Below are 18,639 nucleotides of genomic sequence, written 5' to 3' on the forward strand. Positions count from 1 at the left end.
CTTGAAAAAAATGTACAGACTCTATAAAATATTTAGGTCTGTATCTTTCTCAAAATATATCATAATAAGTTGTATTGTATTTAAATAAATAGATGCAATTTCAATAAACATAGCTCAATGGTTAACACTTCCATTAAGTCTGTGGGGCAAGATTAATGCTATTAGAATGAATATTACATCGAGATTAATGTGTATTGTAAAAGGGATTCCAATTTTAATCCCTATAATAGACAAATATATTGAAGTGAATTACAGTAGACTAAAACCCCTCAACAGTTCTTGGCCAAATTGAGATTACTGCATGACATACATTTTCAGTTGTATCACTGGCCTTTTATTTAACATAGGTATTATTTTGCAGAAAGACTTAATTAAGATTTTGTTCTTACTACTTGGAAAGTAGTAAGGAGGTTTTGAAATGTTAGGAGGTTTTGGGGTCAGGTATATTAAACAGGATTTTTCACTTTCAGCCTTAGAAAATTCTAGGAATAGTTTGTCATTAATAGGTAAGAGGTGATGTTTTATCCAAAATCAGATGAAAAATTTACAGTGTAGAATAACTGAAATTGAAAATAACAAGGGAAGATTTTTTTTAAAAAATTGGGATACTTGGAGAATGCATTTAGCAATAAATAAATATATATACTAAGTGAACAGGTGATTTAGAAACTGTTATGAACAGCTGTATGTAGTATGTAGGCCAAATCAAGAAATCATCTTCACACAAAGGCTCAAAGTTATGCTTATTAATGTTAGCTGTAGTAAGAGAATATTACATACCTGACTCTGTTTTACTTTCTACCCCTTCCACTTAATATTAATTATGAAAGTGTCTGTCTGACATTAGATTTACGATAGGAATTTACAAGTTCTTTAAGACAGACTGTAAGATCTTATCTTGCCCATCTATAATTTTAGTTTCAAGACAATTTTGACAACTGCATTTACAATACATGCTAATACACTTTGGAAAGAAATATTATAGTTAATGTCTTTCCATATAATGATACATACTGCAAGTACCATACATTATATTCTGCAATATTGATGATATAAGAAAGTTGAGTCATGAAATGTCCAGAAAGATAGATCATTATATCATCAGTGTGTTACATATCTACTCTCTAAGGTAACACTGACTAAAAAATAATAATTTGTCATCACCCTCTTTCATAACATTTGAAGTAAAATGTTTGTTTTAGTATACCTTTTTAATGACTAAAAGTTTAAGTTTCCCGGAAGGCAGTTTATAATAGTTTTAGAGGAATAAATGCTGCTTGCATATAATATGAGAGTTATATAATCCATATTAAAATTCATTTTGAAATCAAATGCATTTTAATATGGTTTTGGGCAGAAAATCATTTTTAGAATTACAAAATCCATTTTGATTTATGCTTTAGTTGAGGAGATGTGTTTAAAAACAGCTTGTACTAATACTTGAAAGGATCAGATTCTTCGAATATTTCCAGTTCCTTCCATGCTTAAAAACATACATGTTGAAACAGAAAGATTCTGGTAGACAGAAAGTTGTCCATATGTAATCAGACAATCATATGAACACTAGTTTACCTAAATTTGAAAGAAAACAAACCAGAAACATATCACTATGAATTCATTTTATATGCTCAGTGGTGGCCTTTTTAAATGATGTGTTTTATATGTTTGTGACTCAAAATTTAGAACATCCTTTGGAATACAAGTCCTTACCTTATGACCACAATTGAGCCCAAAATTTCTGTTGTTAAGTGAGACATTTTAAGGGAGTTTTGTCCCATTTTATGACCTTTCTTGCCTCAGTTATTAAGTGAATCACTGCAATTGCTAAGTTAGTAACATAGCTGTTAAGTGAATCTGACTTTCCCATTGCTTTAGCTTAGTTTAGTTTAGTTTATTGTCATTGCACCTCGTACAACAAAATCAAGCACCATCTTCAGTGCATCATGACCATGAAAATAAACACAATCACACATACTTCACAATCCACATATTGAACCAAGACCCCCAAACACTGCACTATACAGTTGAATTCAAAAGAGCTACTGCCCTTGGTTTTTCAGCCTATTTGTGCTTGTTTTTATTATTCTGTACCATCTGCCAGATTGTAATAGTTCAAAAAAAGGGTGCCCAGGATAAGATGGATCTTTGAGAACATTTTGAACTTTCTTAAGGCAGCAGGAGCTATAAAGCTCTTCCAAAGAGGGGAGAGGGCAACCAATGATCTTCTGGGCAGTGATATTAACCTTCTGGAGTGCTTTCCTATCTATCACTATGCAATTGGCAAACCATACAGAGGTTCAGTAAGTTAAGATACTCTCTATGGTGCAGTGGTAGAAGGTCACCAGCAGTTTTTCATTCAGTTGTTGTTTTCTGAGAAGTCTCAGATAGTATAATTACTGCTGAGCTCTTTTGACCAGTGCTGCAATATGATCACCCCAGGTCAGGTCCTCTTTTATGGTAACACCCAGAAACTTAAAACTGGCCACTTACTCCACTCGGTCTCCATTGATAAGCAAGGGCTGGATGTTTGATCTCTTCCTTCTATAGTCCACTATAAACTCCTTGATCTTATTGGTGTTGAGGACCAAGTTTTTGTCTCCACACCACGAAAGCAACTGGACCACCTCATCTCAGTAGGCAGACTCATCCCCCCTGGAGATGAGTCCCACCACTTTTGTATCATCTGAAAATTTAGTGATAGTATTACTAGTGTGAGTGGGAATGCAGTCATGCACATAAAGAGTATAGAGTAAGGGATTCAACACTCAACCCTATGGTGTACCAATGTTAAGAATAAGGACTGAAGAGGTATGATTACATAATCGGATCCTCTGTGAGCAGCCAGAAAGGAAATCCATAATCCAAAGGCAGATTGAATAAGAAAGTCCAAGGTCCAGAAGTTTAGACACTAGTTTATATGGAAGAATTGTGTTAAATGCAAAACTAAAATCTACAAAAAGCATCCTCACATAGCCCCTCTCCACTGTTCTGGATGAGTCAGAGCAGTGTGAAGAGTGATGGCTATAGCGTCCTCTGTAGATCTATTTCTTCTGCATGAAAACTGGTGTTGATAGGGAATTTCTTTGGCAGCAGAACAATGGTGGAAGCCTTAAAACAAGATGGAATAGTGGACTAGGATAAAGACTGATTGAAAATCCTGGTAAAGACTCCAGCCAACTGATCAGCACAGTCTTTAAGCACTTGGCTAGAGATACCGTCAGGACCGGCAGCCTTTCTAGGGTCCACAGCCCTCAGTATGCTCTCACCTCCTGTTCCTCCACAATGAAGTGGGGGCTACAATTGGTTGGTGATTATGTTTTATCTGTCTCTGATGTCTCCACTTCAAAGTGAGCAAAGAAATGATTCAGTTCCTCTGCCAATGAAGCATCCCCTTCAGCAGGGATGACATTGGTCGGTTGATGGTTGGTAATCTGTTGAATCTCTTCCACACCTGTGTCATGTTATTGCTATAAAAATTCCTCAATCTTCCTCTTATAATCAGTCTTGGCCTTCCAAATACCTTTCTTCAGATTAGCTCTGGCAACACTGTATCTTGCCCCATCACCGGACCCAAAGGCCTTGGTCCTGTCACTCAAGAGGCTCTGGACTTCCTTGGTCATCCAGGGTTTCTGATTGGGATAGATCCCAATACGTTTATCCACAGTGATAGTATCTGTGCAATGTTTGATATACCCCAGAACAGTTGCAGTGTGCTTCTCTTGGTCAGGGTGGTAAAAGATGTCCCAATCTGTGCTCTCAAAACAATCCTGAAGTTGTTGGGAAGCAACTTCTGGCCAAGATTTCACTGTCTTTATTATAGGCAGAGCCTGCCTCCTAAGAGGGATACACTGAAAGAAGGAGTGGCCAGCCACAGTATCCATGAGCGTAGCCATCTTGAAAACCACTTGTCAGAAGGTCACAAAAGGTGATGATCACATCAGCTTGGGAGACAATAATGGTCATAAATATGAACCAGTTGCCAAGCCTCTGAATTTTGATCACATGATCATGACAATGCTGCAAAGATTGTAACTGTGAAAACAGTCATAAGTCACTTTTTTTCAGTGCTGTTGTAACTTTGAACAGTCACTAAATGAATTGCTCTAAGTTGAGTTTACCTGTACAGAATAACCAATCTAAATTTTTTAGTTTTCATGACCTGAAAGACACCTTTCTTTTTTTTTTATGGTAATGAATATAAAATGGCTTGCATGATTTTGATTCAAAAGATATTTTATGTGTGAATAAAGAAGAAAATATTAAATGTGCTATGCAAAAAGAAGTCAATATTTCATGAATGAAAATAAGTAGGGTATTTATATTGTCAATAAAAGGAAGCTTTTGAGTGTTAACATTATTGCTGGTTTGGCTAATTAAGCAAATATTAAGCTGATTACAATGCTTTTTATGTAACAGTGGTGGAAACTGCAGTAAACATTTATCATGGTTCTAACTAGTCATTCTAATCCAAGTATAAATGCATTGCTGTGAAAATCCTCTTGCTTAATTTCAATATTTTTGGAACAAAATGGAGGCATTTGGCAAATATTGATCTCAACATTATTGAATCATGATTTCAGTTTAAAGACTAGAGAGACAAGAACATTTTTAAATATATATATTTAATTTCCCTTTGAATGTAGACAGGATAAATCTTTTGGCTGTTACAACTAATGTGATGTCCTTTTTATTTGAGGGGAAGGATTGGCATGTAGAAGAAAATGATACTATTTGGCTGAATCCCAAAAGGAGTACATTTTCATTTGTTTCATGTGTTCTTCTGTTCCTCCCATTCTATGTTCTCCTTGTCTCTTTTTATTCTTTGACACGGTTTCCTACTTCTCTGTCTGGGAACTTCTAGAGGAACAAGAAAAGAAAATTGGATGGGATTTAAGCATGTGCCTGATTTCTAGTAAGGTTGGCATAGTGAGTTCTGAACATCAAAATATGCATTGTTGTCACCCTATGTACAGTTTTAATTGACCTGATCACATTTTCTCTTTACCAATTAATAAAATGTATTCCTTTTTTTTATTTATTTGTTTGTCAAACATGTACAAGATAGCAGGTATAGGTATAAACATAAATATAAACAAAGGAAGTAAATACAGATAAATGGGGACAGAAGACAGGGATGGTAGGCACTCTGGTACGCTTATGCACACCCCCTTTACAGACCTCTTAGGAATGAGGTGAGGTCCATGGTAGACAATTTGAGGTTGAAGCTGTGAGGGTTTGAGGCTGTTACAACAGAATCGGGTACAGCATTCCAGGCGTTGACCACTTTGTTCCTGAAGTTGTATTTTCTGCAATCAAGTTTAAAGCTATTTAGCTTGAGTTTGTATTGATTGTTTGTCCGTGTATTATTGTGGTTGAAGCTGAAGAAGTTGTTGATGGGTAAAACATTGTAGCAGACAATTTTATGTCTGCTGATCTATGCTTAGATCAGACTGCAGGCAGATTGTCCAAGTCCAGAATTTCAAGCCTGGAGACATAGGGAATTCTATTTTGAGTAGACAAATGGAGTACTCTTCTTGTGCAATACCTCTGGACCCGCTCAATCGTGTTAATGTCCAATATACAGTGTGGATTCTAGACGGATGAACTGTATTCAAGAATTGGTCTGGCAAAGGTTTTGTATGCTTTAGTTGGCAATACAATGTTACCAGATAAATACCGTATTTAGGATTAAATCATCAAATACACAATGAAGCCTAAAATAGTTTATATTCCAGGTCAAGGCTATCTCTTGTAATTAGAAAGGTAGTTTCCTTTTCCTTCTATTTCTACCTAAACAGTACTACTTTTCCTAAAGAAAACAAAAACTGTGGTCACATAATAACAATAGCACTTGGACTTATACACAGCTTCATAGCACCTTACAGCATTTTCTAAGCAATTTACAAGAGTCAGCAGTCAACAACAATCTGGGCCCTCATTTTACCAACCCCAATCATTTTTTGTATTCATTAGTTTGGATTTGGTTTTTGTACCAATGATTTCCCAAAACTTTGATGAACTTATGTAGTCAGCGCTGTATAACCCAACTGCATTTCTCTGCGTGACATAATCAAGCAGGTACGTACTTTATTTTGTTAATGTGAGAAGTAAGGAATACATACTCATGTGTGGGTGCTCGCAGGCACTCAGAGACAGACTGAGATAAAACAAAAGCAGAATTCCATTTAGAGCTCAGTCATTCAGATACCTGATACCATCGAGCTTTGCAAAAGATTTATAATCCTGTAATGTATGAGTTGTGCTGACAGTTCAGTTATCACAGCTAGTCATTGCTCTTTCATGCTGCACGAAGTCCCATGAATAGCTGTCAGAGCCTCATTGCCCAAACTGAAAATTGCAATTTGACACTCCCATCCCTCTGCCACTCCCTCCCCCACCCACCCCCAATCCTTCTTCTCCTGGGAACTTTATATGCCTCGGATGCAAAGGTCAGCATTCAGAATGTAAGGCTAGGATTGAGCTGTTGTGTCCATTGATTTATTACAATGGTTCTCTGCATTGCTCTGAAGCTGCTTCTGCTCCTTTTCTGTAAACAAAACAGCAGAAGCTAAAGGAATCCAGACCATATGATTTATCAGGTCAACACACATATCATCTACTCATAAGGCAATGCCAAGAGAATAAAAACTGGTATATAAAAACTGGTATCCGGTAAAGAGAAATTCCCTGAGAATGGGCTCCAGCATGAGTCCAAAAGCTTGAAAGACTAAACCTCTAGTCCTGGTGACCAACCCAAATTGGAACCTGTAGAACAAAACCTGATGAAAATCAGTGATTTGGGTGATATAGTCTTAGACTTTTAAAATCTGTAAAGCTGACTTGTGAGTTGGCAGTTGAAGGTAATTTGCTAAAATTGTGATTTTTTAAAAATAGTTATTTCATTCTGTTTATGCCTTACATTATGGGAACAAATGGCTTTTGGTGGAATGACTCATACATTTTTCATTAATATAGTTTTGTCCCAAATGCATACACAGAAGCAACATTACAACATTTGCATTATGTTTTAGTGGGAAGAACCAAAGCAACACACAGAGGCCAAATATAGCTGAATTTATAAATCAACTAATATAGATCTCCAAATTTTATGAATTAGAGTGAACTAGTACCCTAAGTACACATAACTATTTTATTATAACATTCAATTTTGTTGTTTTAAGGAAAGACACATGTTGGAAGTACTGTACATACAATTACGGCATGGATATAGAACAGAAAATTTATCCTTTCTCTCCCATCAAAGTAAAACCTGGGATGAGTCTGTTAATCTCAACATTACTATATAGATAATGTGAGTTATTAAAGAGTACATTTGGTGGCTGCCTTCCTCTCTGTCTTCCTTTCTAATTACTAATGCTCAATTTCTATTTTTTCCTTGTTCCTACTTGGAGACTTAAAATATTCTTGTATTCTACTTCTTTTTATAAAAAAGCAACTTTTGTTGTCTCTGTCTTTTTAGGATTTGATACCTATTTTACATCCCGCACATTGGAAAACAACAGAAGAAATGTATGGTTTGCAGAATATTGGGAAGAAAACTTCAACTGCAAGTTAACAATTAGTGGGTCAAAAAAGGAAGACACGGATCGTAAATGCACTGGTAATTTAATTCTCATTCTGCTTTTCTAACATTTTACTCAACTTGCATGGGGATGTCTGTGTGACTGTTACAAAGAAACACATTTAGACTGAAAAGTGAGAAGAGAAAGTGAAAAATTAATTTAAAACATGAAAATGAAACAAAAAAGAATATAACATGCAAGAACAGGAAGAATAATTAACTACAATACATTTGTTCCCTTTATCTTGTGATAATTGATATTTTTCAAAGGTTTTTCTTTTTGGCTCAAGAAAAGGGAGTACATTTTGAAAGATTTATTTATACAATTGTCTTATGGACAGTGGACTCTTTATAGCTATAGGACTAGAAACTAATGGTACATCTTATCTTGTAACTGAAGCATCCTTTGTGCTTCTTATTGTAATTGTGGTAATGATTCTTCAAAACAGATGTGCAACTTCTCTGGATTAAAGGCCATTTCTGATCTTTCAATGATATGCCATGGTGGATGAAACTAAGACCTCATACATTAAATGTTGTTTTAATTCACTGAGATTTCAGTTCATTAAAAGTGCATCTTTAATTGAGCTGGGCTGGTTGGGAGCTACCCAGAATTTGATAGAATATAGGCAACTGCATAGATATTCTAAATATAATGAATAAATAAAATCAATAAGCCTACTTTCCAAGCATATATTTGAATATTTTCAATCAAATCAAGAATTACCATTTCTGCCAAGCTTCAGATGGTCTCTGGGAGTTGTGATCTAAGAAACTTACTGCCTTAGGTTGTCCTCTTTTTTTAGCAGAAAGTGTTTCAAGGGCACAGGTCTATACAATAAATGAATGCCAGGATAGGTAAGTTGAGAGCAAATTAAAATGAGAGCAAACCCCACTCCCCATCAGCACTGATGATGTTACCAAGTTTGTGTAATGAAATGTCTATAACAAAACAACTAAAGTTAAAGAGCATCAAGCACTCATCATTTCAACTCTGAGCTACAAATATTATCCTGTATCAGCAATACACTTTTTGTTTTCCACAGTGAAGGTGGGGTAAAGTTGTTCAGTGAATAGTTATGAATAACCTTTTCTTCTATGCATTTGTCTGATCTTCTGTTAGTAAGTATCTTGGCTGGTGACTATGACTTGTTTTTTTACAGCAAGCAATATCACAACTGAACCTCTCTTAGCTCAGAATACTCCATACCTGGTGGATATCAGGTTGGAAAATCTTATTAATTATTTAATAATATTTAGATTTCTTTTGCTGGCCACATAGCTTTCTTCCCAACAGGACCAATACTTTCTTCCCAACAGGACCATTAGTCTAATTTATAGAACTGGGATCTGCCATGTCTTAATCTTATATGGCAACCTAATTAATGGCAACATAATTAATGCAATTATTTTAGCCTGTTGAGATCAGCCAGGTAATATTAGGTTGTAACTTTTGCTTCCTTAAAAATTGTTTAGGATCAGGCAAAATGAAAGGGAGAGTAAAAATGACAGTCAAAGAATGAGATGGAAAGGGAAAGACCAGATTCATCTTCATTGCATAAAGGGAGTGAGGGCTTTAAGACTTTAAAATATACTAAAAATGCCAGGTGGGTACTTAAAGTGTATGAGTACTCAATTACTATAATGTTTAATTCAGCAGCACTTCCTGGAGGTAAAAAAAATGCAATCTAAATATGCAGATTTTTTCTGCAAGATTATTCTGCCAAGGGCATGATCATTTCAATGTAGAAAGCAAACAAAAAATTAATTGTTCAGAAATCTGGAAGACTTCAGGATTATAAAATCTGGCAGGATATCTAAAAGGATGATAATCCTATAAAGTTAAGGTAATTGCTATATATGTATAAAATAACTAGTGGGATAGCTTTGTGATTATTCAAACTGCAAAAGCAGAATAAAAGTAGTTGCATGAAAATAAGAAAAGCAAAAATAAAAATAAAGCTAGTTTCTTTTTAAATGTCTTCATGATTGCTAAATAATAATATAGCCTACATATCTAGCTGACAGTGAGACCAACAATATTTATATTATTATTTAGTAAACAATTGCTACTACTTTTTTTAAAATGTCCTAAATATATGCAATACAAGTATTTTTGAGGTTATGACCACTTATTCAGCAATTGTTCAAAGTTACAATGTGCTAAACAGTGGTCATGTGATAAGGATCCCCGTTTATGTAATGGATGAAGTAAATACCCCTCTCCCTTTTTCTCTGTATAGAGTAGGACTACTTCTATCACTAAATCTGATACATTTGTTTGCATAATGCTAGTGAATTGAGAGAGATGATGTATCTCTTTGTGAGGTTGATATCTAGACGTTCTTTGAAGATTACTAATTCCATGTAGACATGGGATAACTATCTCTTTCTCCCAAACACATCTGCAAAGTTTGAATATTTTTCTGGCAGTGCTGATCTTTCCTTGTTCTGCAATGGAGTTGGGATGGGGGAGACTCAGCTTTCACTGCTAATAAGTGATACTGTTGGAATGTAGGTGAGGAAAATGAAAGTGTTCCTTGTTTCCGTCTTGTAAATGAGTAAGCTGAAGTTACTCTATTTCCCGGATTATGGGTACTTGTAAGAAGGCAGTTACATAAAGTGATAAGCATTATGTGTTATCTTTGAGGAACTATGGGTAAGAATCATCCTGCTTTTTGCAGTTGCCTGTCAATACTTTCGAATCAGTTTCTGTACTGTTTCTGAATCTATGACATAGGTAATTGCTTCAGGAACAGCAGAAAACTCCACTTTCTGCCTGGAATCTGGTGACAATAATAGGGATAATTGAATACACTTGACTGTGCTCAGTTGACTAAAATGGTAGATTTCCCCCCTCCACAGAGTTGCTAGAAGAGGGCTGGTGAAATTTCCCTGAGATGTTGTCTGGGACTGAACTGGACATTGGTTAGTTCCATGCTCCACTGATTTGCAACTTTTATACCTTATTAATTGTGACCATCATTTATGTTTTTACTAGGCATGATCTGGCTACATTGGGAGATAGCAATAGCACTTAGCACTTAGATTTATATACTACTTTGCAATGCTTTGCAGCCCTCTCTAAGCAATTTACAGAGTCAGCATATTGCCCCAACAATCTGGGTCTTCATTTTACTGACCTCAGAAAGATAGAAGGTTGAATCAACCTTGAGCCCATGAGATTTGAATTGCCAAAGCGCTGGCAATTTGCAATCAGCTGAAGTAGTCTGCAATACTGCATTCTAACCACTGTGCCACCACAGCTCACATGGGGAGTCACAGTAAAAGCATAGTCCTTAATCTCTTCTTTTGCTTCTCTCTGGGTGCCAATGATCTCCTGGCTACCTTGTTTTGCATGGGTTCTCTAATGTTGTATTCCAAAGAGGTCATTGGGAGACATGACAGGCTGTAAGTTTCTTTCCCCTTTCCCACTTCTTTGTTGCTTCAATCTTTCCAGTCAGGTATTGACATTACACAATATTGATTACACAACATTGATAGAGCCATTTCAGGGTATTTGGGGTGCCAAATTGTCTCTCAAGTCATTGGCTAGCCATTCTGTAAACTGGTCAGTTAGGCTAAATCATTCCACCCTACACCTCCAACAAACAACTTAAAATGTTATTCTTCCTTGTCCCTGGTTGAGCTTCCGAATCTGTCAACTAGCTCTATATAGGATTCCCAAAATACTTTAAGTTTACTCATGAAACCTTGGTAGTTATCTAAAACTGAATAATTATCCTCAATGAATAGTATTGCCCACTTAGCAGCTACTTCCTTCCAGAGGCTCAGTATAAAAGTCATTTTGGTACGATCAGTGACAAATCCCACCAGTCTTCCAGCCATAAACATTTCATACCAAATGACAAATGGATCCTGACTCCCTTTAAACTTCTCTAGAAAGTTTACATGGGAAAATGTGCATTAATTGAGCTGCTATCTATTCTGAGGCCATAGGGTAAGACAGCACTTAGACTTATATACCACTTTATAGTGCTTTACAGCCCTCTCTAAGTGGTTTTACAGATTCAGTATATTGCTCACAACAATCTGGGTCCTCATGTTACCCCCTTTGGAAGGATGGAAGGCTGAGTCAACCTTGAGCCTGGTGGGATTTGAACTGCCAAATTGTACAGCACTCTAACCACTGTGCCACCGAGGGTCTGCCCCAACTGCTGTGTTAGTTGTATCATGGCATTCTGTATGTTGGTCATCTACTTGTTCTTGGTGCTGTAGCAGTACAGCTGCCAGATGCTCAGTGCTTAGTAGGATTCCTTGAGGATGGAAAGACTGTTCTTGAAATTCTTTTTTTTTTTAAAGAAGGGAGTAGGAGGCAAGATTGATGTCAGCACTTGCAGACAAACCAGATGGGAAACAAGATTAGATGAGGTAGATCTACATTATTATGAAACTACATTAACAGAATCTTGAAAGCCTGAAAATACAAAACTTCCTGCTGGAAGGTTCTTTCCATTTTTTCTGTACTGACTGTGAAGCCACTGGAGGCTTTTGCCTCTTTTGTCTGATTATTTCCTAGGCAGCATCTTTTCCCCATTTTCCCCAAGGCCACTCCCACATCCCATTCTACTTGATTTTGGAGAATTCATACATATTTCAAGTTGACATTTTGAGGCAAGTAGTGAAAAGAAGAAATAAAAAGTATTTTTGCATGGCATGGAACTCTTCAAAAAACTCTTCAAAAGATGGGTAGAGTCAGGACAACAATTAAAATAAATTATTAAATTAAATTAATTATGGATAATGCTATAATTACTCCACATGTGTTTAATCATTTTCCTTTATGCCACATTAAAAATTAATCCAGTGGAAAATAGGAGACAGTCACAGGGTACAAACAGAGCTTTGGAATGGTACTTGCATTTTGAAAGCTTTAGAATAGGAACTTTGCTTTTAAAACATAGATTACAAGAATACTGGTAAATGTTTGAACTATGACAAAAAAAAGAAAACTATCCTGGATTAATCCTGATATATTTCAGGACATTTATTTGTCATCATCAATCATTAATTTGCTATTTCATGGCACAGACATGGGATCCTTTCATATGATAAAATGATAAAAGATTGAAAAATTCCAATTTACATTAGAACCTCTGGTCACGAATGCTTCTGACCACCACCAAATCAGGTTCCGACAAAAAAATTCATGATTTTTTTTGTTTAGTGACCCATTTCCCCTTCTGCACCATTTTTTTGTGTAAGTAGCAAATTTCCAAAATTAGGTTTGGGTCACAACCAAATCGGATTGCGACCAAACTTATTGAATGAATTATGGTCATGACCAGAGGTTCTACTGTACCTATCATTAATCACTCTGATTAGTCCTGTTGCTCCTTGTGTCTCAAGCAGTAAACCAAGCAACTTTCCTATCAGGTATTTATCATGAAGCAGAAACTTTGGAGTGTTTCTTTCACAAGAAGCCAAAGTGTAAAGATAAGAATAATACAGGATTTCTAACATTTGAATATCCTAGTGTATATTATTCTGTGTGAATTTGACAAGCCACTGAAAGAATTGTACTAGTGAGCTTGAAATCAGCTATAACAATTAAACACCAGCCACATTGGACTGGTGGATAAAAACACAAATGACCTTTCAAAATCCTCCAACCATTTCTCACTAGCCTTAAGAGTAATAGGGGGATCATGACTAGGAAACATAACAGAATACATTTTTGGGAGTTTATCTTTGGGTTTCAAAAACATTAAATATGTCTAAGAATATTACCTTCCATTCAGATAATGGTCACAGAATTTCAATTTTCATGGAATTCTATTTTAATGAAATTTTCATGGAGTTTTTTTTTTTTTTTGACAAATTGAATAAGAGAGTACAGTATTGTTTGTTAGTTATTTTTATCGGGACAACTCAAAACTCTGTACCAGGTATAAATGGTCTTATATGTTTCATCTTCCTTATGTCAGCTTTGAAATTCAGCTGCCACGTATTTTTCTTTTAGAGGAGTTAGAGGAGTTGAAAAGTTCAAAGTTATTTTGTGTGTTGTATTAAGAATTTGCATTTGCAGTTAATTGGTTCTTATGATTTATGAAGTGTAGAAATGGGAGGAGAGAAGGGAGAAGAGAATGTGGATTCTGTGTAACACGGGAAAAAGCTTTCACCTGGGAAATTGCTTTTGAATGTGCCAGATCTGTTCCTAATAAATCAATTGGAGAGATAACTTCTCAGAGTGATTGATATCATGGATTTTGTCTGGATGCTTGACACCTTAAGGTTTTCCTTTATTTTGACCCTTTGGTAGATGTTGAAATCCTTCTGATTGTAAACTGCAATTTAAATTATTGTTTTATCAGAAAATGTGATTCATGCCCACATTTATTCACAAACTTTAACCTGCAAGTTAAAATCACAAATTAAAAGGAAATAAAGAAGACCAATGAAGAAACATGAAAAATATTACTGAATGCTTATATTCTGCTTGGTTCAGGCTTAAACCATCTTCTTATTATTACTCTTTTTTTTTTTACAAAACCAAACTCTGTTCCAGATAGAAAAGAACTTTTTAAATTTCCACTTGGACTTATATACTGCTTCACAGTGCTTTACAGCCCTCTCTAAGCGGTTTACAAAGTCAGCATATTGCCCCCAACAATTTGGGTCCTCATTTTATCAGCCTCAGAAGGATAGAAGGCTGAATCAACCTTAAGCCTGGTGGGATTTGAACTGCCAAACTTCAGGCAGTTGGCAGTCAGCAAAAGCAGACTGCAGTACTGCATTCTAACCACTGAGCCAACATATAGGAAATAAATGGATCCAAATTAATCCAGAGTTCTTTTTCAGGCATAAATTCCCAGGCTTCAATGATGGTGTATGTCAAACTCCCTTGAGAATTCTATAATGCTGGGAATGATGGCAGTTAAGAGAAGAAAAGGACAAACAGCAGAAAGACAGATGAACTTAATTTGATTTTTAATGGCGGACAGATCATCCTACAAAAAAGATATATGTGGTTGTTAATGGTTGATACCAATTTTGTGACATATAATGTAAATGTATACATCCAACCAGTTGTATTTCTCCCTAAACATTGATTAAACAAATCAAAGCCTCGTTTTATGTAAGCCTTTGGGAAGAATGCTAAACACCATTTTACACAGTGGTTAAAAAAAAAAAAAGACCCTTGGCAAAACATTGGATTAAAAAGCAAAAGAACACATGGTTGCACTGATTTTAAAATGAATCATAAATATTCTGCAAGAAAGGAAAGACAGGCCATAGGTTGAACTGGAATTTTTAAAATCCATTCACTCCTAGTATGACTGTATTGCATTTTACCAGATTAAAGCATCAACTCCAAAGGTATTCTGCTTTTGGCAAGATCATTTGAGAAGCTAAATACCTAAGATGCCTAAAATGTATTTACTTAGACCATTCATTTTTCCCTTAGACCACTCCTTCCTCTGATGGCGATTTTCCATATTATTTAAGGTGAATATTTCTAGCTTTATGAGCTTCTATTTTTCCTCTATTGAAAAGGATATCAGTAAAAATTTAATGGAGTACCTGTTTTTCTGTATACTGTGTGTTGCAGTTATAGCTTCACCCATATTATCCTGACATCCACTTTGATGTACATCTCTATGAGATTTTCCAACAACAGCAGCAGCAACAACAATAACAATCTTATTGCTTTGGAGCTCAAAATGAGGCTGTACTAGTGTATATTCATAAAGTCTATTCAAATGAATTTAAATACAGCTTCAGGAGACTATTGAATTTATTTCTAGATAAACAGAAAATAAACATGTTATATGCAACTTGGTATTATTGGCAAACAATCTATACATATATAATTATGACAAGTAAACTCTCTAGATAAAAATAATATCTAAAGGATATAGATATTATTATGGATTTAGTTTTATTAGTCTGAATGTTTATTTAGGTTTTAGGCAGTTTTAAATTAATGCCATAAAATCTCAGGAATTTTACAGTAAGAATTTATAAGCTACATTACATTGCTAGATCTTGTTTATATGCCTCACAAGAGTAAAGTCTAGGTCCTACAACTGTGTATCACCATTCTTCCAGTATTATAAATATATGCAAATAGGTATCTCAGCTGAAGTAATGAAACAGATATTCTTATTGTTAAGCTCATATAAATTAACACAGGGAAAATTCTGAGTAAGAAAACTTTTGAAAATGTGGCCAAACCCACCACAAGGTGATGTTCAATTGTTAAAAATGATTGTACAGTCTTGATCTCTATTGCAGAGACATTGTGTCAGGAACATATCATAGTCCTCTTCTACTCAGGATTGGTTATCTTGCATTTAGAAAACTGTGTTCAGTTTGGGGCACCAATTTTTAAAAGGAACATGGAGAAAATAGTGTGGGTTTGGAGGAGATGAACAACTAGGATGATAAGTGGTATGGAAACCAAGAACAATGAGAAACACTTGAAGGTGCTGGGAATGTTTTATTTCCAAATAAGAAAACTAAAGAGGAAAAAACAGCAATCTACAAATATCCTGAAGACTGCAATAAGGTGCAAGAGAAGCCAAACCTCTTCTCAGTTGAAACCCAAGAGTAGGCTAATGACCAGTTGCTTGAAAGAAAGCTTCAACATAATGTTAAGAGAAATTTCCTAAACAGAAAGATCTGTTTAGTAGTGAAATGGGCTACATATAGCAACCTTGATCCCTCCCCCACCATTAGAAATTTCGAACAGAGGGTGAATGGCCACTGCAGACAGATATATTTTACACTCAGCAATAGTTGGAATGAGTCATTTCAACTTCATGCATTCTTGAATTCCTGGTGGGTTATTCAAGAAAAGAAATATGGGGATAGTATTACAGTATAGGAACTTCTATCTGATCATCAATAGTATTCAGAGACAGCCCAATCTGTAATGGCTTAACATTTCAAGGCACATTTGATATGCTTTTCTCTTCAATGAAATCTAGTATAGAGATATTTTATTATTATCATTATTGGATTATTTTTTATTATTATTATTATATATTTTCTTCCATTGTCATGGACAGGTAGCTAACCATTTAAGAGCTTTTCTATCTGCCAGCAAATGATTCCAAGGTTTCTAGCAATTAATAGTCAAACAAAAAACCTTTTTTAAAAAGTAGACTATGAAATCATTAAAAACACTGGCATGCCTGAACTGTTCCCAATTATAAAAGTTCTTCCTCATCAAAACCTACAAGGTCCCTTCCAACTCTGTCAATCTAATCTAAACTGAGAAATAGAGGTGATGACTGGCAGCTACAGTGGCCAACCATACTTTGCTCTAGTGGATATCAAAGACAGATTGTTGATTTCAAAACAGAGGATACTTGCAAAAAATAGCAGTCTTATTTAATCAAGTTCCTTTTTCCATCTCAATATACCTTCTGTCAAGCACTAGAAGGATGCATGCCATCAAACAGAATATAGGGACGGGGGCTGAAGGATTTTTTTTTCTTGGAAGATAGAATCTCAATTAAATTTGTATGGATTCAATGGAGCCTCTCTCATGGGTATCCATTGTTGGCACAATGTTGAAACATGCAATCAAAGCTATACTGTATTAATCTTTTGTACTTGCATTCTGTAGTGTACCAGTTATGTGATTATCATTTATCTTCTTGACCACTGCTTCCCCACCCCAAGGATACCCCTCATGGATGCCCACAGCTCCTCTAGCTTCCAATAGTTCAGTTGATCCAAAGAAAGTTATTGTGAAATAATTATTTTCACATTTAGAGCAGATCAGAAGCTCCCCTTTAATTCAGGAACACATGGATAACCAGGAAAACTGCAAATTGACAGCAATAAGTGTAATGGAAAACAAAAAGTAACCTTCTGGTCTACAACAGGAAATAAGGCTCAAAAATGCTACCAGAAAGGAATTTGAAAGAAACTCTAAAATTCTCTGACATTGAAATTTTGCACAGTTTTTGATGTTCTGTGCAAACAAGAAGAGTGCTACAAAAATACAGTATTCTTCAGCCTTTTATTACCATACGAGTAGAGTAGGCAGATATAAATTGAAACACTGATAAATTAATCCACTGTCCCTCCTCTGTGTACAAATGAGCCAATAAAGAGTTATTTTTGCAAAGTCCATTGGTTGTTTCTACTTTAATATGGACAAATGTTTTTGATACTCTGAATGAATCTATTTATTTTACAATGCCAGCAGATAAACTATGTTCAATGAACTGTACCCCCTTTGATTGGCATGGATACAAAGGAAGTCCCAAGAGGGATAGCTGTTTCTTCTTACTACTTTCTATCTTAAATGTTGTCTGGCTTGTATATAGTAGGACAGAATGAAGTGAGGTCAGGATGATATCATCCTAAGTGTCAACATATGAAATTAAAGATGATTCCTAGAGCTTTTCCAATTATCTGAAATGTGCAATTGACTTGGAGGTATAACTCGGCCAGAGGGACAGACAATGAGTTCATGCTTGGGCAGAAATTGTCAAAGGAAGCTATTTGGCAGGAGGATAAGCAATGTATATCGACCCATCTTCTATTCCCCAGCCTGGAATGGAAATAAATTTGTCAGGGAAACAAAATACTCTTAATGTACCATTATACAAATAACCCATTTTTGATCTTCTTTTGACATCAATTCATTTTTAGTATTTGGTACTATATAACAGTACCAAACTGTACTATTAACAGTACCAAACAGTACTATTAACTAACTAGGTAACATGTCTTATGAATTATATAAACCACCTGCACTTCATTGTAAACTGGATAGATCCTTGTACCTGACAAAAAACATAATGCTTTAGAGTCAATATTGTAGCTTTTTTATTTTTTTAAACATTGAAATCAATCTTAACACTTCAAATGAGTTTGTTATGTTGATATAGGAGTGGGAACAAATGTGCATGCAAGCAAGGGCCTATTTGTTTATTTGTCTTTGTTGGTTCTAAAGAAAACAGCCAGAGGAACACCTCATAGCACTGCCTTCTCTCAATTAATGTAGAACAGGGCTGCCAAACTCATGGCCCATGGGCCGATTGTGTCATGCATAGGCCATGCCTATGCCCGGT

At 35.5% G+C, this 18,639-nt stretch overlaps 1 protein-coding gene across 2 annotated transcripts in view; it reads left to right on the top strand.

Moving 5' to 3' along the window:
• GRM7 (glutamate metabotropic receptor 7) overlaps positions 1-18,639 on the top strand; it is a 529,368-nt gene that overhangs the window by 338,178 nt on the left and 172,551 nt on the right. For both annotated transcript variants that reach the window (XM_087923708.1, XM_087923709.1), the window contains exon 5: positions 7,481-7,621. In XM_087923708.1, coding sequence (XP_087779834.1) covers positions 7,481-7,621 — 141 coding nt within the window. The remainder of the gene's footprint in view (positions 1-7,480; positions 7,622-18,639) is intronic.

Source organism: Pseudonaja textilis, chromosome 2, assembly GCF_049901715.1.
Source record: "Pseudonaja textilis isolate UNSWEBS1 chromosome 2, rPseTex1.2, whole genome shotgun sequence".
In the NCBI taxonomy this organism is placed as follows: Eukaryota; Metazoa; Chordata; class Lepidosauria; order Squamata; family Elapidae; genus Pseudonaja; species Pseudonaja textilis.